The sequence below is a fragment of the Aplidium turbinatum genome, chromosome 18 (assembly GCF_918807975.1).
Source record: "Aplidium turbinatum chromosome 18, kaAplTurb1.1, whole genome shotgun sequence".
NCBI lineage: Eukaryota > Metazoa > Chordata > Ascidiacea > Aplousobranchia > Polyclinidae > Aplidium > Aplidium turbinatum.
The window spans coordinates 658,431-682,170 of record NC_137489.1 but is presented as its reverse complement, the minus strand read 5'-3'; the positions used below and the strand labels follow the sequence as shown (position 1 = coordinate 682,170).

The 23,740-nt window shown below is 36.8% G+C and overlaps 1 protein-coding gene across 1 annotated transcript; it reads left to right on the top strand.

Annotated features, from left to right (window-relative positions):
• The first annotated feature begins 739 nt into the window (after window positions 1-739).
• LOC145787861 (uncharacterized) lies at window positions 740-22,690 on the top strand. Its single transcript, XM_082599697.1, has 8 exons — window positions 740-803; window positions 1,013-1,174; window positions 3,250-4,569; window positions 5,563-5,658; window positions 6,110-6,178; window positions 13,951-14,210; window positions 22,316-22,498; window positions 22,587-22,690. Exons 1-8 carry the CDS (start codon window positions 740-742, stop codon window positions 22,638-22,640), a joined length of 2,208 nt encoding a protein of 735 aa, XP_082455823.1. The 3' UTR covers window positions 22,641-22,690.
• Window positions 22,691-23,740: the final 1,050 nt, after the last annotated feature.

The window sequence follows — 23,740 nt, the reverse complement described above, 5'->3', positions numbered from 1 at the left end:
CATTGCTCACGTGATCATTCGGTAATAAGCGCGAGCGGCTGAGCGCTTCTGCACAGTCGACAACTTGTACACCTGGATGCGAATCCTGGGAAGGTCAAACTAAAACTTTAAAGTTAAATGTTATTGTCCTGTTTCTAGTTTAATTGGTGAGGATAAGTCAGAGTTAGAGCAACAATGTGTCGGCTGGGTAGACGAGTGAGTGAGAGCCCTGGTACGACGCTCAATAGGATACCGCCGGTTCGAATAATTTAATAATTTAATTAAATAGTTTAGAATAATTGACAGAACCATTTAATATTTATGACACACACGTCATTCAGAAATTTATTGAATATTTTGGTGTGATCCCCTCTTGCCTAAAATAGAAGCAACGAAATTTGAGAAGTTAAGGAACGTTTTGGTTTCAATCATTCAAAGGTGACTGTGTTTTTGACAGGACACTTAGATGATGCATGCCTGAAAATTGCTTCCATTCATTCAATCTAAATCTTCAACCCCCGGCGGAAGCTTTAGATGGGACAAAAAGTGTGACTAACGTATACACAAGTTGGTAAAATTGGATGCTAAGCAAGGTGGCTTATCGCCATAAAACATGTTCAATCAAACTTTATAATTGTTTGATTTGTTTTTTTGTTGTTAGGCCTACTGGAGCAACATTATAATCACTTGCAATTGTATTTTGTAGTATCAGCTACTAAGTTTTAGAATTCTATTCTGTCGAGATTCACAAATTAAAATCATGTCACTTTCCAGCAACCCCGAACAAAATGCAGATGTTCCAAGTGAGGAAGTGGTGGATGCAGGTGAGTTTGATTTGGTGGTTGCTCTGACATGTTGATAATTTTGATAACATTGCTTTTTACACATTTTAAAATATTTTACTTCATTTTATTGAAAGAGAACAAACTTACAACCGCCATGATCCCGACATCAAGTCATCGACGTCTTCTTACGTTGAATTCAAGGCTCACATGTTAATTGTCAAAACAATATTTAATAAGTTTTATTACAGGACAAGCTCAGCAACAACCGACTTACCAGGACAACCGACAGTTTTCTACAACTCAATACCAGCATGTTGATCAACGAGTGGTCAAACAGGTTGACAAGAGGCAGTTTCATACAACGATCTACAATTTACCGGAGCAATGTTGTGCCCCATCTGGAGATGAAGGTTTGTACTGTTTATATTTGATTGAAATAGTTTCCATAATTATGGAAATAATTGCTCGGTCGTTAAAGCATTAGAGCATTGAGCTTAATGATGATAGACATTGAGAGTTTGCAAACAGTTGCTATGTTGCCATATTTTAATTGAAAAATTGTAGAAGTAGTTTTAATTGTCAATGAATTTTGCTTCATCGTCAACTGTAGCCATGCCAAGATATGCAATAACAAATCAGTTTCATGCTTTTAATCTTTGTAACAAAACTCAAAAGATACAGCAAAATATTATAACAATTATCAAAATATATCGTTGATGTTATTGCGAGATTGGAATGACACAAAAAACATTATAAAGTCACTTGTTTGTTGCAATAAGAATGTAGATATTTTAAAAGTAACATTTTAAAAAAAGGGACGTTTTAAAGTATCATAATATATTTTTGTGTTTTGTTCATTTAATAAAAACAAACGTTATTAAACATCAACAAAATTATTGATCAGGGTTTTGTGGATATGTTTAAATGAATGAATTTCAAATGTTTTGAATACAGGAGAAATATTACACGAAGAGTTTTATTTTAATAATTTTACAATTTTCCATACTTTTTTTTGCTAAAGTAAGAAACATAAACGCTTAAAATGTCATCCGTTTATCTCATGAAGTCTTCACAACAAGGCAGGGGACGAAAACAGTGAGACTTGGCCTTGGAAGAATTTGAAGCTTATAACCTCTTTTAAGACATCTATGACGTGACAATAGTTTGGTTTAACTAAGTCAGCTCAGAAGTAAACCGTTGCTTTGTAGCTAAATCTGTTCAAAAGTTTGTAAAATTAAATAGATTCAATTTATTTTTGCAACAGTTTTTAAAAATTATTCCTGTTCAAAGCAATTAAGCTACAGCCTAAAAATACAAATTTACTTAATGAGCTACTGCTACGCAACACAATCAATTCATCAACAAGTAGATTTCAAATTCTGACATTGGCGAATTTTTTATTGAATTTGTTATTAACACCAAAAGTTATTTTTGTTGTATCCAGGCTTACAACTAGCGTGTTAATTGTTTAAAGCTTTTAAAAGTCTTGACTTAGGGTTTGTTTCCTACTGAGACAACCAAAAATAGCATTTTAACTAAAAACATCTGGCAACACTTTTGCATAACGCAGCCTGCATAACGCACCCTACTCTGAGCGGGTAGTTTTACATCCCATACTTCCAGAAATCCTTGATATTATTGGATCGTTCTACGTGTACAATACGTGTACAACTGCACATTCCTTCATTTTACGTTGCCGATCGGTAAGGTATTGCTAGTACCCTATGGAACTTTTGAAAACGATGGTGCAAAATCACTTTGACCCCTGAATTTTTTTGTTTTTTTTTGTGGTGTAAATTCCATTCTGAAAATTTTATGGAATGGAACGAATGGAACGAAACAAACTTTTGCTCACAAAATTATTTTGAAACAAAAACAAGATATGGAATTTCGCTTTTCAATAATAATAATAATAACACATTTTATTTTGCGCCCATTGCGACAACATACAGTGCACTGCGATTACATATGCAACACAACAGACGACTGGAAGCAGCGAAGGAACTACACAGTTATCGAGTCAGCTGCTCCCATTATTTTGGCCTTTATGTGTCTTGCCGAGACACAGCCGCGTGCTCTACAGCGGTGTCGAACCAACGTCCTTTCGAACGTCGCGCAGACGCTCTCACCACTCGACAACGCAAGCAGGCACTTCAAGGAAGCAAAATATTTGGTTTCGAACAGCCCTGTTGGAAGCATAGTGATTTGTAAAAATTGCTTAGCCTACAATTAACAAAATCTTTCCCAAAAGTTTTTAATATTGCATTGAAAATATATAGAACGTATGACCTGTGGAAGAAATGAGATCAAAATCTTCACTGTAGCCTACTTCGATTTATATGTTTGGACTCTTTGCCAAACTTTTAATTCACTTTGTTAAACAATAAGTCACTCAAAGTCTAATCAAGTAAGGTTGCCAGTAAAACCAGTCGTCATGCAATTGCACAAATAATTTTGAAAAACAAGTTTCATTCCTACTTTTTAGGTTCAAAACAAGGATTAGAAAAACTCCAAAAATCAACTTGCAAACAATATCATTCCAAATATGACGTTGATCTTTCCAACTTTAAAGTTTCTCCAGAAGGTTTTCCTGAAATTTATCCTGAAATGTTTCAAGTTGATTTTTACCAAGGAAGGTCCATTCCTGACGATGACAAGTACAGTCCCGACAGTCAAGGAATTAAGTTGACCACCTCTGACCAAGCAGTAACAATCGATCAATTAGTTTCTGATGTTCGAAAGAACAGTTTTGTGTCGGTTATTGGATATCCTGGGTCAGGAAAAACAACTCTATCAAAACGCCTGGCAAGACGACTTTCTCAAAGTGAAGACTTTCTTGTCCTAAGGAAGCTTTTTCTGGACATAAATGACTGCAACGAACAATTATCATTAAAAGAGTTTCTACTGGGAGATTGCAACTACAACTTAAGCGACCAAGAACAGAATTCTGTTTTTGAATGGATAAGAGCCAATCCGGAAAACTGCTTCATTATTTTAGATGGATTTGATCAAGTGAGTTGGAACCTGAACGAAAAAGTAAAAAAATCCGATTACAACACTTCACTTCAATATTGGGAACTTGTTTCGAATCTTTGTTTAGGAAAATTTCTTGAAAATTGTCACTTGATATTCACTTCTCGACCACACGCTATGGTTAATATTCCAAAAAGATGTCGACCCAAACGCACTTACTTCATTCGTGATCTGACGTCTGACAACATGAAATTGTTATTCGACGCCTTAGTTAACGACCAACAACAATCCGAGATTCTTTGGAGCAATCTTAAAGTAAAAACTCCACATTTAACATCAATCTGCCACAACCCTCTGATGCTGCAACTCTATGTGAGAGCATCCCTTGGATCGTCACAAATTGATGATATATCCACAATGACCAGGATATTTCATACTGTATTGTTAAATCTTAAAACCTGTACACACGCCGTTTCCACATCTGATGATATTGTCATAAGACTTTCCAAAATCGCATATAAAGCAACAAAAAAAGGAACCGTATTGATCACAACAAACGATCTTATAAAAGAAGGTCTTACCAGTCAGGTAGTTCAAGATCTTGTCGTCACTCTAATGGGAGCAAACAGAGAATATGCGCTCCTGGAAGGGCAGCAAAAATTATATTTTAGTCACCAGACCTTTCAAGAATACTTCAGTGCTTTATACATCTGTCGTGTAATGTCATTATCTGATTTCAAATTATTCGTTCAAAATAACTTACTAGAAGGTCACTGGTCTGTGGTTGTCCAATTTACGGCCGGACTGCTTTTGGATCCGATCATGAACAAAGGTAAGTTTGTGTTTTATATAGAGAATATTCATCATAAAAATTACAACAAATTATATTATTGCACTTCTTTTCATTATAATAAGTCAAGACATGATTTATCAACTTTATGAGAAAAAATCATTGCAATAATTTGTCTTCCTTAAACAAATTTTAATTGACCCATAAAAAACCAACAACTTCGTCTTCACAAATTGCTTCAAGTAGGAATATAAGCTAGATATTTTACTTGTGATAAGGAGCAATATATGCTTGCTTATCTGTTACAAGTAATTCCAAGTAAGAAATGAATTATATGGTTTTATGTTTAAAAGAAACAGCTTTCAAAACATTGTTTCACGTAATAATAGAAGATAAATGATTTTTCTATCTTTCAAATCTTTGTGCTGTTATTGATGATTACGGGCCATAAATAATTTCAAATATTCAACTTTTAATTTTATCTCAAATTTAATTAAAATAACAAACTTTACGTCCAGGCCTCGTTTTATTGCAATAAACATGACAATAATTTAACACTCGATCCGGCCATGTACGACTCCGCAACCAACTATCTGCCGCTCCGTGACATTTGCTGAATGTTCTGTAAAGTTTGTTTTAAGTATTCCATAAAAAAATGTTTAAATTATGAGCCAGGCCAACACATAATTTGCGAGGCCAAGCAACTGCATGTAAATTTAAGGCAAACAATAATAATAAGATAAGTTGTTACTTTGACCTTTTATTGTATAAACTTAGTTTGGACTCAAGCGTTAGCAATGATTTGTTAGCAGACTTATTATTGATGTAAAGTGTACAAAGATCACGTGACACAACCACAACCAAGTTAACCATCGTTTCCTTTCAAGGTTTAAAACCGTCGTTCTCTTTCAAGTAAAGTATAGGCAAGACTACTTTACATTTGTGCGTTGAGCTAGAACTTCAACAACTTCACAAAGTAATCTTTAAGTAACTTTAACATCTTTAGCGATTGCAAACCTGTTTGCATTTTTATAGGCTCTTCAAGCTCTTCAACCATCCAATTCCCTTCAGAAGAATCCGTTGCTTTACCACGCCAAGAACCTTCCCAGCAAACCCGACTATCTTCACCAGGTAAAGTATTAGGCTTAGTATTAGGTAAAGTATTAGTATTAGGTAAAGTACCAAGCAACTTAACATTTGTGGACTTCAACAACACTATTTGAAGTAACTTAAAACACAGGCTACTTTATTTCTTCACTTCGAACGCTGAAAAGTTCATTTGCACACCAAGATTGTTTGTTCAATTAAGATAAAACAAGCCAGAGTTTAGTAAAGTTGGAACAACATTCCAACAATCTTTTTACACGTTATCTCGCAAACATTTTGGCAAAACCCAGATCTTTACCGCTCCTCAAAAGTTTACAACTAATTACAAACTAAAAATTTCAGTAAAGAAATTATTTTTGGAGCTTACAGTAATGTATTAACAAAGCTAACGTGCTGTTTGACAATGCTGTGGTTGTACGTCTGCAAAGGTAATGATGGCAAGCCGTAATTTTTATGAGAATGTAATTTGTTTCAGGTGAAAAATTGCCAAAGCAGAAAGTATTTATTTCAGAGCTGTATAAGAAAACACGGAAAGTTGCTGAAAGTAAGTAAATGTTAATACCTGGTCAATACAGTTTTCTATGCTAAAATGTTTCAGCAGTTTCAGGTAGCCTATATTCAAGGCACTGAAACTCAATATTACTTTGCTTTTTGAGTGGTTTTATTTTTGAAAAGTGTTTAAACTTCAAGTTAAAAACAATCAAAAACTGTAAATTTATCAAGTGAATAGAACCAGCAGGTTCGGAAACAAAAGTTAAAACAACAAATATTAGATACAAGTATAAACACTGTAAGCATAAAAGCAAAATAAGTAAGCTACCCCGTACAACAAAAGTTAAAACAACAAATATTAGATACAAGTATAAACACAGTAAGCATAAAAGCACAATAAGTAAGCTATTCAATAAAAGTAGAAAAGCATGGTCACTGTTCAGGCAACAAAAGTCAATTTATTTACCAAACAAGACCTTGAAGTTGAAATGATCTTGACAAAAAAGGAAAAACGGAACTTCTCACCTCTGCCATTGCTCTTTTTTCGTCTGTAATTACAAGGGTTACTTTTATTTTGAAACAAAAACTTTTTTTTTACTTTTTTTTTTATCAAATTTTGACTTTATTTTGACCTAACGAAATTTGCTTATTTGTAGAAGCCACAGTTCTTCCTTGAATTGATACCAGTTACCCAAACGTAATATTTTGTCGAAAAGTCAAGGTGTTTTATGGATTATAAAAAGTGCGTAGCGTTTTTTGGCGATAGAAAAATCTCGACAAATCTGTCTAACTTTTGCTGAAGACGATTTAGCTTGCTTAGGCATTTTTGTATTACAGAATGTCAGTAGGCTATTCCTAAAATTCATACTGTTGATCTTTGAAAAGACCACGTTTGTGAAGAGGGTGTGTTTTATAAAAATTGTTTAAATACGTAACAATGAATAAACAATGGATAATCTGCGATAAAAGTTACTGCTGATTCAAGTGGGCATTGTGATTTGTGACGTATTTCCTGCTTTTATGGGTTAATATGGTTTAATTGTGTCGCAGTTCCTGATTTACAATGCTTCTACGAGGATTTTGACAAAAATTACTCTCAAGAAACACAAAAAGTTTGTCAAAAGCCATAATTTGACAAATTTTGACTTTATTGAAAATTTTGACTTTATTGTCCATTTTGACTTTATTTTGATCTATAAATTTCTTAGAAACAGTCCCCCAGGTGCTGAACACAACTTTATTCTGTGATTTGTGGATAAACGAGGTCCTTAAAAAATTTGACTTTATTGACTCTTGCGGGCCCTAGCAATTACCAAAAAAGAGTTCAAAATAATAATCAACTCTCTGGCTGAATGCTGGAATGGTCGCAATTGGACGGTTGCCACCTAAAACATGTTTTGATTCACACATCACGGACAACCTAACATCTGATTGGTTGGTGGTTGAATTGGATATCAGCATGTTAAAGTGCCTACCCTCCGGTTCCGGTTGAAAACAGTCGGGCTCCGCATCCTTTTACTCCGAAATTCCGGCTCCTGCTCATTTCTGATGGCAACCCTTCGACTATAACCCTTCAATTTCTTCATGATTATGGACAATACTTTGCGCTAGAGAGCAATGCCTACAGCCCTTCTAAGGGCTATAGCCTACTAGAACTAAGAAAACGGAGTGGAGTGAAAGGCCTGCGCATCATGAATGATGAGACCAAAGACTGACTGCTCTCTAGTAGCCTTCCAGTGTAGTCCGGGAACATCGTGAATCAATTCAATTCAATTTATTTTTTTCAGGTGGCGCAAACATGTACAAAACGGCAAAGTGAACATACGAATTTGACACCAACAAAAGGGAAAGATGGCAAAACCCAAAAGTTTAAAATATACATCGATAAAACAGTGTTACCACTATCTTAAAATTGCACAGCCACCAAACCTAGAAGCGAAATAGAAAAAAAAAATATTTTTGGGCAAAATAGTCCTACAATTACAATTAACACTTACAAGTGCAAGGACGATTAAACTTTTTAACACAAAGAAAAAAATCCAAAAGATGACAAGTTTCCTGAACTTTCGCTTTGTGAGTCATCAAAAGCATTTAAAAAAAAGTGATGCTATAAGAGACTCAGCAAGGCAAAATTACAGGAAACCGGCTCAGAGTGACCACACAAATTTAGAAAAAAAGCAAAAATACGATTAAATATTTAAAAAAATACATAGGCTACATAGCCCTATTACATTTTTTTTTTCTTAGTTTTACAAGAAAATAAAAACGTGCATACTGTACAATTTTATTAAGTTATTAACACTTGGAAGAAGGGCGATTTAAACTTTACCAAATTCAAGACGTGAAAAGTTTTCCAAGCTTTTAAATTATGAAGTCTGAAGACAATTAACAAAATGAAAGTGTGATGTCATAAAGGAATGAGTCAGAGTGACAAAAAGTTACATAAAACCGGCTCAGTGTGACCATATGAATTCAGAAAAACAAAATAATAAAAAGTGAGATATAATTAAGCGTAATAAAAAAAACGTGCTAAAAAAAAGGTGCTATTTACTTTTTTTTAGATAAAGTTGGATTAATCAAATTCAATTCAAAATTTCCAAAGCTTTATGAAAATCACAAATAAAACAAGTTTTTTGTAATTTAAATCGATTTACAATGTCACCAAAAGGTAGCCATAAGTGACAAAAAAGTTAAAAACAAGTATTTAAAAGCAAATTAAGAAGAAAGATTATTGTTCTAACAGTTTGCACAAAAAATTAAGGCTACAAAAAACAGTTACGATGATACGAATTTCAGTACATTATAATTGATCTAAGCACGTCTGGCAACACTACTTTCAAAACACAGGAGGCTAGTAATGAACCTTTGTTTAGTGACAGTTTAAATAATAAAAATTTAGTATAATTTAAAGTTCTATTTTAATCATAATGAATTGCAAATTTGTCTAGAACAGTAGGTACTTTTTACAAAAGTCAATTTCCATTAAGCCCACTTCATGTCTTTATCCACTTGTTGTTTCAGCAAATTTTTAACATTTCTTCAAATCGCTTTTTCTTCAACAATTCCTGATCAATTGTGAAAAAATTTTCTTCGCAGTAACCACAAACAAATCCTTTTATCAAATTTTTCCAACTTAATGTGTCTCCAGGCCAGCCTTGATTATTTATTAGTCTATTTTTTTAAATTTTTGGGGTGGTAAAAGGATAGACCCTCTGCCCCAGAGGCTCACACGACGACGACTAAGAAAACGTTAATGTTTTCTCGTAGAAACATTAAATTCAATACTTATGGCACTAAGTTTCAACAAATGTTTTAATTCAAATTAATTTCAGCGAAATATTTAACCCTTTGTCCTGTGGGGGGGGGGGTCGGGTGGGACTTGGCGCTTTTCAAAGCAATATCACTAAAGAACTACGCAATCCACACCTTTGAAATTTTTTGACTTTTCCTAAAAATTAATCAAGTATTTATTCCGCTTGAAATGGCATTGCTATTGTCTATAGTTTTAGAGATATGACATGATTTTCATAACATACTCGGATATTTTAGCCTGCTACTAGCTAGTCCTTTTGTTTTCTAATTATACGGATTAATAGGATTACTGAGCGCCGTCGTGCGTGGAACTGCGACGCAGATATCTCGTGAGTTGGCTTTGTTGTAAAGCATTCGACCGTAATGATTCCGCCTTTTGTTTGCAAACTCGAGTTTTGAGTTGCTTTGATTAATCTTTTAATTACATCTGGGTTTCTTTGAAATTATATCAGAGAGTAAGTCTACGATAAGCCATGCTGAAAAAGATGTAATTTTACATAGTTTTCTATGGCCAATACATTTTGTTTCTAACTTATAACAAGAAGCAGTGGGAAAATTTCTTGATAAAACTCAGTCTATCTCACAAAACAAACAAACTGATGTGGGAAGTTTTTTGTTGATTTCTTGTCGGAAAGCAACAAGGAGTGAGTTTTTGACCCGCCAATAAACTTCTGCATGTACCTGTACACTTATATTCACATAAATATTTATGGATGTTGTTAAAACGTTTTTATAAAAACGAGAGATTGAAGGATACTGAAAAGAACTTGACATCGTCTATCTAAACTGCTCTGCTTTTGTGGAAAAACACGCGCAGCGAAATTGTTGTGCTTTGACAAACATTGCACATACTGTATTGTCAGCAATGAATCTTTACCTAAATGGTAATTTTGCAGTTGCTTGAGAGATTACAAAATTATTTTTTCTCTACGAGGATTGAAAAGTTTTGATATATCTCAGCAGAAACACTATTAGGACCAACTCAATAATTTCAAACTTTGTTTTCAAATGTTGATCTTCAAAAGCTTATTTTCACAAAAGCTTACCTCAAAAAGGTGTAGGCATATATCATTTTCCCAATAAATTTGGATGTTTATGTCATTTGGAGCAAAGTTGTTTGCTTGGTTGAAAGAATCTGAAATCAATGCCTTGTTTTTGTAACGTATCGCAACGTAACCTATCAGTCAGCCGCTTTTGAGCCTTTTTGTTTTCGAATACATTTCCGTGACAAAAGATTGGCTTTTGTAATAACGCCATCAACCGCGAAGTTGCATTCTCTGACTGCATCTAAAACGCGATACCATACTCAGCAATTTTTCTAAAAAATTGTTGCACGAAATACATATCTGACAAAATAAGGGAAATATGTTGAATTGAATTATTTTTTATACGGATTGTTTTCCTTGTCTCCTAAAAGTAACTAAAAAAAAATAAAAACGATTTTTATCGTTTGGCATAAAAATATGATATTGAGGTTCACCTTGGTTTGCATGATGAAAAATGAAAATCATAACAAACAATTGCTCGAAGTGATTTTCACAGCTATTTGATCCTTCGCGATGATATCAATTGTAGTTTCTATTACATGAAACCTGTTCAAACTAATTTTTTTTAAAACTGTGGTTGATTCAAGAATATAATACTTTGTAAATATAACTTACTTCATTTTGTGTTTTTACTTCGACTTTTTCACAAGCAAGACTTTACACAAAACAACTTCAGTGTGAGTCTACCCAATAATGTCGATAAGTTATTTGCAACGTGAGTCGATTGACCAGAGTAGCCTCAGTGGACCAGAAAGCTGTGGCCAAAACTTGATTACTTTTATCAAAAGGTTTGCACATAGGGAACAGCAATCACTTTGTTTCAAATCAGCAAATCACTTTTTGTCACTGGTTCAACGTCTGAACTAATATACAACAAAATTGGTTTTCTGGGTCTTTGGTTCGGAAAAACATCATTATGATGTATTGTTACGTGGTCTATCAGCCAGCAGTAGTTGATGCGCCTTTTGTTTTTGGTTATGTATCAATTACAAAAGATGGCTTTTGCAGTAATGCCGTCAACCGTAAACTGCATCTAAAAAGTTATTTCAAAATTTGAAGAGAAAGAAATCTTCTAATGCGTAAGAAATAGCTTGACACAAAATGCATGTCCAACAAATTAGAAAAACATGTAGAAAACCTTATCTTGCAAATCTAGTTGACAACATAAAAAAGCCGTTTCAATCGCTTAGACATAAACGTGCATTTTCAAAATATCAAAAACCTTCAATTTTGCCGAAGAAAAAAGTCAAAATTTTAGTGATTTTTTTGTATGATAATAACAATCAGCCTAAAAAAGATTTTTTTTGCAAGATTTGATATCTTGCTAAATGTATTTATTTTTCCTATCGTTATGCCACGACTTTGAGTTTGTCACGCAGAACGGGAGTTCCCTTTGGCAATGTACAAACGACCTTTTCTATAGCCTACCAATACGATTTGACTAAACGATTACTATCACTTCACTTTATCAAAATTGTTGCAAAATTATTTCATTCAAAGTGATCATTGTTGGTAGGTATGGAAACAAATCAGTTTTGTAACGCATCGTGACATAGTTTATCAGTCAGGAGTTCTAGACACTTTTTGTTTTTGAAGTGCATGAAGGTCCAAGTTGGAACGAGCTCCTGTCGAAGCAAGTAACTACCTTTGGATAGGTTGTGGTTCAAACACCATGTGACACCAATAGGCTACCTTTCTTTTCTGTATCAACCGCTAGCTAGAAAGCAAATCAGATACTTTTACATCAATTCAACGTCTCTAGACGTTGAAACAATGTTAAAAACAAATAAATAGCTCCCTGGGATGTGCTGTAAACTGCAAAGTGTTTCTTGATCATGTATAACCAAATTGGACAGTATGAGTGTGAAAAGAAAACTGAACTGAACACAATTGTTACAAATAAAATGTTTACTAAAGCTCATTGCTTGATTTAGTTTTAATATCAAGCGATGACAGTACATTTGAAAATGTGTAGACTATAACATATGGCTCAAAAATGACTTGAAACAGTTTATTTTGCCGTGATTTTGTCTCATTCTCTGCAAATGTTGAGACAAAGCGAAAGATTTTTGCAATGCCTCGGGCAAAACAACAAGCAAACGCAAGTCAGACGCCAATTACGATTTCATTGAAGCGTGGACGACGTCCACGCGTAAGAGATTAAAATCCAACACAATGGAATTATCCCGTCACACTCAATTATAAAGTAATTAAGAAACGATTTCTCAAGTCAAATAAAAAAATATGACCAACCATCAAATTATTTGATTTTTCAAGTTACGCTGTTGAACAAATTGCAAAAGATTTTCGATGCTATGTTGTCAGATAAATTATCTGCATCATGTGAAAATTTGATTGATCTATTTTGCGTAGTTTTTGAGTTACACGAGCTGAAAGTGATAGTGTCGCACCGACCCCCCCCTCCGCAAGTCATCTGGCCAAAATACGTCACAAGAAATAGGGTTAAACAACGAATTTTCTGGCACAAATTACTACTTAAATTTGTAGGTAAATATATATTATTTTTTCTGGGCAACAGTACGCAGAAATCCCCCATAAAGCTGCAGACGACAATTTTGTTGTTAGCTGACAGGGTTGCCAACCTTGCAGTTTATCAGCAAGCCCAAACTCGCTTTTATAACTTCACGTGAATTTTTTGCAACTTACAAGTTGTTCGTAATTTTTAAATTATTTTTATGAAACGTAAAATTATTGTGTGATTTTTCCAACTGGTTTAGTTTTACAACTTTATTTTACTGTTTGACGCTTTAATTTAATTGGCAACTTTGCACAAAACTCCGCCCAAATCTGCAGGCAACAGCCAGAGCCATTTTGTTTTCAGTCCTTGAAGAGAAAGGATCCGCTTTGATTCAGTTGCAGCAAGAAATAGTTGGTTCAGCTTTCAATTCTGTGTCATCATTCTGCTTGGTTCATCAGACAAATATTTTAAAGTTTGTTTCTGTCCGTGTCTTCTGAGTTTGGCAAAGCATCAGTTTCGATTGAGCTGCAGCAAGAAAAAGCTGATCGGAAAATTTTCATGATCAAGTAGTAAAGTTACTTCGAAGATTTATCGACAAAAAAGTCAGTTTATTTTAATTTGCAAGCTCTGGTTAGTTTAATGTTTTAACAAAACTTTAGTTTCCACCTGCAAAGCTAGCCTAAGTATTTTATCCTAATTTGATAAAACTTTGAAGCCGTTAAAGACAAAACTTGTGATTTTGTGACCAGCTAACAAAAGTCTACTCAGGTTATTTTCAAATTAGAACTTTGACTCAAACCTGAAAGTTTTGTTCGAAATAATTTGTTTATATTTTTGTTTACGATATAAATGAATTAATGTTTTGTTCTTTAGTAAACAACTTGTGTTCAATGTTTGTTTATTTTATGGTTAGAACCAAACTGTGGTTTTAGATTACAACCTGGTTAGCCGAGCTAATATTGATTGATATTATTCCTATATTGTTAGGTCACAATCGCTCCATCATCGCCATCAGCAAGATCCTGCGGGAAGGCAACGACTTGGAAGTGACAGTCACAGCAGGAAGTCATTTTGATGGAGGGAGGATAGTGATAAATTCCTCCCACACTCAGAATGACGTCCATGCAGTGACGTCATTCCTCAAGTCGATGCCGAAGCGACTTGAATTCCTTGATCTGTCCAGATGCAGAATGAATTCCAATCGATTCCGTCCATTGAAGGAGGCGATCAAATGGATGCCTAAATCCGTGAGTCATGTCTTTTATAACCAACACCAGTGGCGGTTGGTGCTGTTTGTGAGCAGTGGGGCTGCAATGAATAGTCCGAGGGGTGAAGCCCGTTGCTGAGTTCGCCGCAGGCGAACGACTTCGTGGGGGTCTGGGGGGGGGGGGGTGACCCAAAAAAAAAATTGAAAAATTGCATTAAATTTGGTGCGTTCTGAGCATGTTTTTACCCCAAATTTTGAAAAAATGCATTCAAACTTTGTTGAAAAGTTGATGTATTCCTAAGCTGTATTTAAAAAAAAACTAACAGTATTGCTTTGGAGACTGTAGCGGACGCGTCAGTTAATACTCGCGCTCATATGCAGCCGTCCGTGCTGACGGCGACATTCCTGGGCAGAACCGAGATCAGGACTGGCAAGAAATGACCAGGACACGATGGTCTTCTTCACTGTCTATTTCTTAACTGGCTTGACAGCTAACACTTGACTACAAGATTGAATTCTTCAAGACTCCGGTGTTTATTAACTTGACTGCCAGTTTCAGAAGAACAGAAATCCAAACATAGCGAAACGAAATACTAGCATGCTGGCGTACTAGGCTATATTGGAAACTTCATCATAACAAAAGGAACTTCAACTTGCAGAAATCAAATAACCAGCTTAGTTACAAACAGAAATAACAGCGAGTCTGAGTTGCATAAACCTCGAAAACAGTTGAATAATCGTTGAATCGTCTAGAATAGTATACGGTAGTATAGTAAAGTTGAATAGCAGTCTAGTACAGTAAAGTCTAGTACAGTCTAGTATAGCGAGTATATTAAAGGATCAGAATTGCAGTTGCTTAAAAAGAACTCTAGTTTAAATGGAAAGGCGCGATCTACAGGCATTGCCAATTCTACATGCGATCATTTAACATGATATAACGGTGGATCCACTTATCGATGAAATACAGTGGTACTATGATTCAGGCACGGTACAAAGATTGATTACAGGATTGCATTCCGAACGTATGCGGTATTTGTTGATTGGAAACGAAGGTGCTAGAATTCCATATGACGTCAGTATGTGACGTGCGTTACGTCAGAGCTCTCGGGCGCCACATACACCCCCGCAAGAAGGCAAACGGGGTAAACCGTTTGGCTTCTGATGAAGGTGCGTGAAGCAAAACATGTGAGGCGGAAGAAACGTGCAAGTACAAGCCATTAGTATGTATAGCCTATAACAAGGTGACGTCTAAATTGAATCGATAACACTGTATGCACTGAAAACAAGAACGAGGTCGGATCCCCTCCGCACGGCGCGAGCGCTAACAGTCCCTCTGTCCTTGAAGAGCGGCTGGTCGGCTCTTGATTGGTAGAAGCAGAGGTCTCGTGCAGCGGACATCCGGCCAGTGACAAGACTATTCTGTGCAACAAAAAATGCAGTTAGTGAGGGCGATAACAATCATGAATTACAATTACATACAGGTTACAATTACAACAAGGTTACAACTACAACAACAAGGTTACGACTACAACTACAAGGTTCCACTACGACTACAAAGTTACAATTACGACTACAAAGTTACAATTACGACTACAAAGTTACAATTAGGTTACAATTACAACTACAACAAGGGTACAATCTAAACACAACGGTTACAGCAGGTGAGCACTGCGGAAGCATTTAATGTGTGTATGCAGTGCTGCAGGTACAGGGACCAAACGATAGATACACTGAGAGCATGATAGCTATGCGAAGCGACTGCGCGGAGAACCGCTCCAACAGGGCAGGAGGCAGTGGACAGATGAATGCGAGTAGCTGTGACGAAACAAGGCCAATGAGGCAGAAAGCGACGGGCAAGCTAGTCGCAAGCAACATGTCGGCTTACATCTATGACAGCTGGGTAACGAAAGCAGGACAATGCCTATAGAGCAGAAAGCGACGGGCAAGCTAGCCGCAAGCAACATGTCGGCTTACATCTATGATAACTAAGCAACGATAGCAATGGCAGGACAAGGCCAAAAAGGCAGAAAGCAACGGGCAAGCTAATTGCAAGCAGCATGTCGACTTATATCTATTACACCACCTTAACGAGCAAGTTCCTAACAACAGTGGCTACAAAGATAAACAACGAGGCGCTATGTGAACAAAACGAGGTGTCAGACAAGGATTCTAACAAGTACTATATACAGGAAGTGTGCTGCGTCGCACGCCTATATGAGGGAAGCGCAGCTCCTAAAGACAACTACAGAGCAGGGAACTGCTAAACGAGGGAGTGATTAGCTGAGGCAACTTATGCAGTTCCAAGTCTCACCCAGGACTAAGAGGTGGTTGAGAGCTACTGTAATTAATTCGATAACTGTATGCAAGAACGGTGGCTAAGCTAACTACGGAAAGATGGGATAGATGGATAGATGGATGCAGTTTTACGTCGTACCCAGGACGGCGAACTAAACAGTGAACGTGTAACAAAGCCTAAGATACCTACAGGCATACGCGCCAACTTCCGGGGGGGCCGGGAGGCGGCGCCCCCCATAAATAATGGCTATTACAATGGTGTTTCAAAGATAAAATACTTCGCGAAAGAGATTTAGCTCATTTAAACAGACTTTTAGAATGCCGAAAGCGAAAAACAGTCTACGTTGCTCTTGCCCGCAAAACAGCAGCTGATCGCACGGCTTTCTCTGGAACATGAATTACCACAGATGCTCACAGTCACACACGGCTGATCTTCCCGCGCCTGAGGTGCAACTTCAAAGTCCAAACGCGTGGTAGCGAAAAAGCGAATGCGAGGTTGAATGTTTATTCTCATTTCACGAGTTATCCAAACGTCCGTTAGATTTTCTGTGACTTCAAACATGAAATCGATTTTAGCAAACTTTATCGAGTTGAAACTATGACACAACGAACAATTACGTGAAAAAAAATGCATTATTCAAAACCGTCATCCGTGTTTTGCTTCAATAAGCACTGTTTTGATGTATATATTGTGAAAATATATACATCTCATCTCTATGCACTCCTGCACTACCGTATACACTCCAGTATAGGTCGATCTCGTGTATAAACACCTACTTTTGAGCTGAAAATCGGTGATATTTTCTTTTCCCGTGTATATATAAGTCAAATAACTTATTCCCGATGCTACCGTTCGATGGTTCATCTAAGTATAGGCGTTGACACAGTGAGGAAATTTTAAAGTAGAGCGTAGAGTAACTTACGCTGCTGGAATAGTCACGTAACTATTCACGGCAATAATAAGTAAACCAGCTAAATTAGACGCGCTATTTTCAACGAGGTTTTCTCGCCGTGAGATCAATTATGATTCAACAGAACGCATTGTTTTGTTCGCAATGTGTGAGAATTAAATCGAAAACCGATAAAAGAAAAGGTGTTTAATGGTCTTGGTCGCAGATATTGCCTGCATTAACGACGTCTTTTACCGCTAATCACCAAGCCAACCTGACATTGTTTTATGCGGCCGCTAAGGTTTGACATCGACTTCAACGACCATGGAATGTTACGTAATAAGAACGATTATATCCTAGAGCAGTGTTTCCCAAACTTTTTTTAATAGCGCCCCCCTAGACAACGAACAGAGTATCAAACGCCCCCTTCGACAAAAATAGTAAAACCGAAGTTATTTTCCATTCATCACAGCTTAAAGTCCAACTTCATTGAGACGGATGAGGTTGGTGCAATGTCATCAACCTCTTGATATCGTGTTTTAGTTTGGATAGGAACAATTTTAAGTCTCCCCGTCTAACTTTGTCAAGACGGTTTCTTTTGTGATCCAGAAGCGTTATCACGGCACTGAAAGCATGCTCCACCAAGTATGAGCTGAGAAAGGCAATGATAAAAACTTTGATCCGCTTCCACACGTGAGGGACGAGGGTATTTCTCTTTGATTTGGTTCTGTAGCCAGAACGATTGATACGAGATATTGAACTTCGGTTTGAGTGCAAAATCGCTTTGCAATGTTATCAGTTCCTCCTCAAGAATTCCAAGTTCGGAAATATCACAGAATGGATTGATTATCCAGTCAGAGATTTCTAACTGGAATACATTCTGGAATCGAACTCCCGTGTCTGTGTACTTCTTGAAGACGATTGCTGTACGTCTCTACAGCAACATCAGATATGCCTCTGTCACTGGTATAAAGTTGATGCAAGCTTGAGAATTGGAAAAATTCTCATCTAGTTAAATTGCGTTGATACAACACGAGCTGATGACTCAACCCAGACAGTGGCGATTTCACCTTGATTAGGTTTACTTCGTTACCCTGAAGGGATAAATTCAATTCATTAAATTTGGAAAATATGTCTGACAAGTAGGCGATATCGTTTCTCACAACCAGGACGTCATTCACAAGGCCAGGGTCACAACTCAGTAGAAATTCCACGACAGTTTCAAACAGCGAATAAAATCGTGCAAGGCAGTTTCCCTTGAAAAGCAATTGTACTTCGGTGTGGAGTAGTAAGCGCTCAAAAGCTTCATCATTCTCATTGCACAATCGTTTGAATAAGCGTGTGTTCAGAGCGTGCGCTTTAATTTTATTCACTGCTTTGATGACAGTCTTCAAAGATAGATTAACACGAACACTCAACCAAAATACTCTCGGATTTGCGTAATCGCAGTGCTTCAAAGTAAGTCATGGTTACTTACGACCTCAACAAACTTGTAAGGCATTGCGAAGCGATGTTGCCAACATAATTGCCACAATATCTGCCACAGAGCTCTTATAGTCAACGTCTTCTTTTGTATTTCTTTGAAGAAACATGACAAAAATGCTTTGCAATCCTCTTCTTGTAACTGCCCCGATTTACTCTCAGCGCCCCCCAACCGCCCACTTTATAGCCAGCGCCTCCTTCATGGTCGCAAACGCCCCCAGGGGGGCGCTGGCGCCCACTTTGGGAACCACTGTCCTAGAGTCTAGACGCAAAAATTAAAAAAAATTGAACTTTCTGCTGTTTTGTCTAGTGAGCTTTGCATATTGCTCAATAAGTGCATAAAGTTTAGAATTGACAAGAAATCATTAAATTTGAAAATTAAGGTTGAATCACTGCAAATAAACGTATTCAAAATTTTTACTTCGGCTATTTCACATTCCGTAATCTACGTCGGCAATGATTTTGACACATCAATAATGTGTTCACTTTGAATACTGCTGAGCTGGACAAAACAGCTTGTCTTGTGTAAGTTGAACCTGTCTTTTTGAGGTGAAAATCATTTGCGAACATCTCGACCTATACTCGAGTATATACGGCATTCGATAAAAGACTTTCGATAAAAAAAAACAGAAGAGAAAACACTTCGCCGTTGTTAACGCTTTGAAGGTAAGTAATTAGCAAAATCAGCGAAACGAGGTTAATAAAACTGATAGCGGGTTTCCACTCTGCTTGAGGTCATGATCTTTTTAGCGTTTTATTTCGATGACTTCACTGTCTTCATCGTTGTTGTTCACTCGCACGAAAAGGAAATGAATCGGCTTGTTTTCCAACTGTTCCAATTATGAGCTAACAATATCAAATTTTTTACGACTAGGCGAACTGCATGCGTAAAACTAATTGTTTCAAGCAGCGGTTCTAATAAATTCGGTTTGCGACCTAGGTGTCAATATAAACAAGACAGTAAGCTTAATCCAGGGATATCTAGAGAAGGGGATATGAAGGCTTTTATTACGTCTGACAATAGAAGGGCTTCTATTTATCTTAAATAATCTCTGTTTATGGTAAAATGACAATTGGCACATATAGTAATTTAATAAACTTTGTTATGACAACCTGCATTGCACTATTACAACCAGGTATGGATATTCAATGAATGCTCATAATCACTTGTTAATTCAACTACCCGTATACTTGCTTTACACCTAGCCAACTGCAAAGATTTTGTCAAAAAAACAGCTAAACTGGTAACCTTTCAACTGCCTTTTCAAACAAGTATTTTTTAAATACGTTCTACATAACACTTGCTAACTGTCTTGTGTAGCTAAGTGTACCAGCTGCACTACAAAACTTTCTGCAATTTTAAAAAGAACCGCATGTTTAACGCGGTACCAACTACCGCCCTTCTACTGTCATGAGAATCAGCAATCGCTCTGAGCCTTCGTATCCCCTTCTTTAGATATCCCTGGCTTAATCAAAGACTATTTTCATTGAGTAAAATAGCGTTATGGTTATGACGTCATCACCTTTCTCGCCCCCCAAGGTTTTTTGAAAAGTCGGCGCCTATGCCTACAGGCACCACAGTCCAGACGGGGACGAAACACATTGTCATCGCTGCTGTCAAGACGCCCCGATCGCGAGCCACGAGTAAGGACGACAACGACGAGGGAGATTAAAAGGCTTACGGCTACTACGATAATGTAAAAAAAATATTCAACCATCATTAATTAGTGTCACTTAACTTGAGTCCAGGGGTCACGAACTTGAACTTGATAGCTGTCGCAGTCGTTGTTGAAGCGTCCGGTGAAGAAAATCGTACAATACTCCACAGGAAAGTAATCCAGTATAATCCAATGTAAGTTTCACGCTAATCCAAAATCACGTCGGGGTCACCATAAATAGGTGAACACGACGGGATGTCTTCGAAGGTTGAAAGTTGCAGAAGGTTGAGTCACGTCGGGGTCACCATGAATATGTAGCGGACGCGTCAGTTAATACGCGCACTCATATGCAGCCGTCCGTGCTGACGGCGACATTCCTGGGCAGAACCGAGATCAGGACTGGCAAGGAATGACCAGGACACGATGGTCTTCTTCACTGTCTATTTCTTAACTGGCTTGACAGCTAACACTTGACTACAAGATTGAATTCTTCAAGACTCCGGTGTTTATTAACTTGACTGCCAGTTTCAGAAGAACAGAAATCCAAACATAGCGAAACGAAATACTAGCATGCTGGCGTACTAGGCTATATTGGAAACTTCATCATAACAAAAGGAACTTCAACTTGCAGAAATCAAATAACCAGCTTAGTTACAAACAGAAATAACAGCGAGTCTGAGTTGCATAAACCTCGAAAACAGTTGAATAATCGTTGAATCGTCTAGAATAGTATACGGTAGTATAGTGAAGTTGAATAGCAGTCTAGTACAGTAAAGTCTAGTACAGTCTAGTATAGCGAGTATATTAAAGGATCAGAATTGCAGTTGCTTAAAAAGAACTCTAGTTTAAATGGAAAGGCACAATCTACAGGCATTGCCAATTCTACATGCGATCATTTAACATTATATAACGGTGGATCCACTTATCGATGAAATACAGTGGTACTATGATTCAGGCACGGTACAAAGATTGATTACAGGATTGCATTCCGAACGTATGCGGTATTTGTTGATTGGAAACGAAGGTGCTAGAATTCCATATGACGTCAGTATGTGACGTGCGTTACGTCAGAGCTCTCGGGCGCCACAGAGACAAACTTTACTAATGTTGAGCCTAGTCTTGACTAGCCTAGCTGTTGCATACAAAGTTCAAGTGATTTTGAGATGCCCTAGGCTAGACTAGCACTTCCTATAACCTGTTGAATACCCTAACTCTACAGCTAACACTTCTACATTCATGGCTCATCGCTACTCTGCAAAATAAAAACTAACTTTAAAAAGTCTGTAAAGTTATTCGGTTAGGTGGGGCTGTTTTCCATGCAACCCCAACAGATTCAAAAATTGCTGTAAAATATCAAAAGAGGTGGAGCTTCAAGGATAATTTTTAGCCAATCAGAGCGCTTGAAATCCAGAATCTCGGGCTACAGAGCAGTTTGCCCAAAGTCGGTGTTGCCAAACGAAGCTTTTAATATTTTAATTTTCGATCCGCAATTCTTAAGTGAAAAAAGTAGCCGGGTCGGACAAACACAGAGGAAAACATATTTTCCCTCTTCTCTTTCTTTCAGATGGGGCTGCAGGTGTGTGCTGCAGCCCCATGGCATGAGCCGCCACTGACCTACACATTGATTCATGGTCAGTTGTTACGTTGATTCAACGTCGCATTACGTTGCTTTAACGTCTCAGTTTCACAAAGCAAGTTTGAGTTTAGAATTTTAATCATTTTCTAACAATTCTTGTAAACATAATATAAATAAACAAAAAGTCACAACATAAATAAATTGTTTATGTTTAATTGTTGCATCATAATTAATTTGTGTTTAGATTGTTCAGATGCGTCTCTATGGCAATCTCCTATCTATCGATGACGTCATCGAGGTGTTGCACAAGGTTGAGGAGGAAGTTGAGATGTTGCGATCCCTCGATGATGGAGATGGGAGGAGGAGAAGTCCGAACAATCAGGAAATATCCAAGCTACAAGAAGCACTGGATCGGTTGGACAATAAAGTGAGAGTTGTTTACGTTGTATCAACGTTATAACAATTAATTGTGTCAACATTAAATCAACGTCAATTATTGGCTTTGTCTTTTACAGAAGTTGAAGATCTGGGTTTACCACCGCGATCCCCTCACGCACAAGGATTGTTGATGTTTTTATTTATTTGTTGAAGTTTATAATAAAATTATGTTATCCAGTGATTTTGTTTGGTTGAGTTAAATATACAACAAACTGCTTGTTTACATCAGGTGACGTAACATCAACAAAAATGTTTATAATATTATCAAACCAAGGTTTGTTTATGTTCAACTTGAAGTCGATAAACATCAACAAAAGTAAGTTTGTTTCTTAAACTTAATAATTTTTATGAATTAATTTCCATAAAGAATTCAAATTAAATTGATTATTTGTTTACAGTGTTGCCATGTCAGATAATTACTTTTTTTTAAATTTAATCATTTACAATTTGAGTCTGAGGTTTGAAAGTAGCTGCCGACATGAGCCACATTGTAGGCGACATCAAATCAGTTCATCTGTTAATAAGGTTGCCAGATCAGATAAATATTTTTCCAACATAGAATTTAAGTCGGAAATCCATCGAGATGAGCTACATTGTAGGTGACGTCGAATCAGTTCTTTTGTATACAGTGTTGCCAGATTAAATTACTTAAATCAGAGATCTGCAAGCGTTACCACTTAATACCCAATGTCAGGGTTGCCAATTCCGTTCAGACTAGTTTTGCCGGATTGAAGTTTGGGTTACATAGTAACGTTATGATCCCAAAACAAAAGTACCACGCTACTTCCTACCACTTTCCAGAGGTACATTTAAATATTTATTGTCAGGGTTGCCGGTTTCATTCGGACTAGTTTTGCCTATTAAAGTTTGGGAAACAGTGAGGATAACATCATGATCCAATAATAAAAGTAGCACTGCCTCCCTCTTCCAAAAGATACACTTAAGTACTTATTGTCAGGGTTGCCAGTTTCATTCGGACTAGTTTTGTCGATTAAAGTGAGTGTAAACATTATGATCCGATAACTTTTCAAAATGTTTGCCAATCCCTAAAAGTGCCGACATTGCTTGACAAGTTTTAAGGGTTGCCAGTTCTGCGATTTTTGCCTCAAAGTTGGACTACTTTTGCTTCAAAGTCCCGGGAAAATTATACCAGCTAGGAGTTGTGGTATTGTTGATTTCTTTGGTTTTTTAATTTGAAACCGACTTTTAATAGATAAATACTATTTTTACT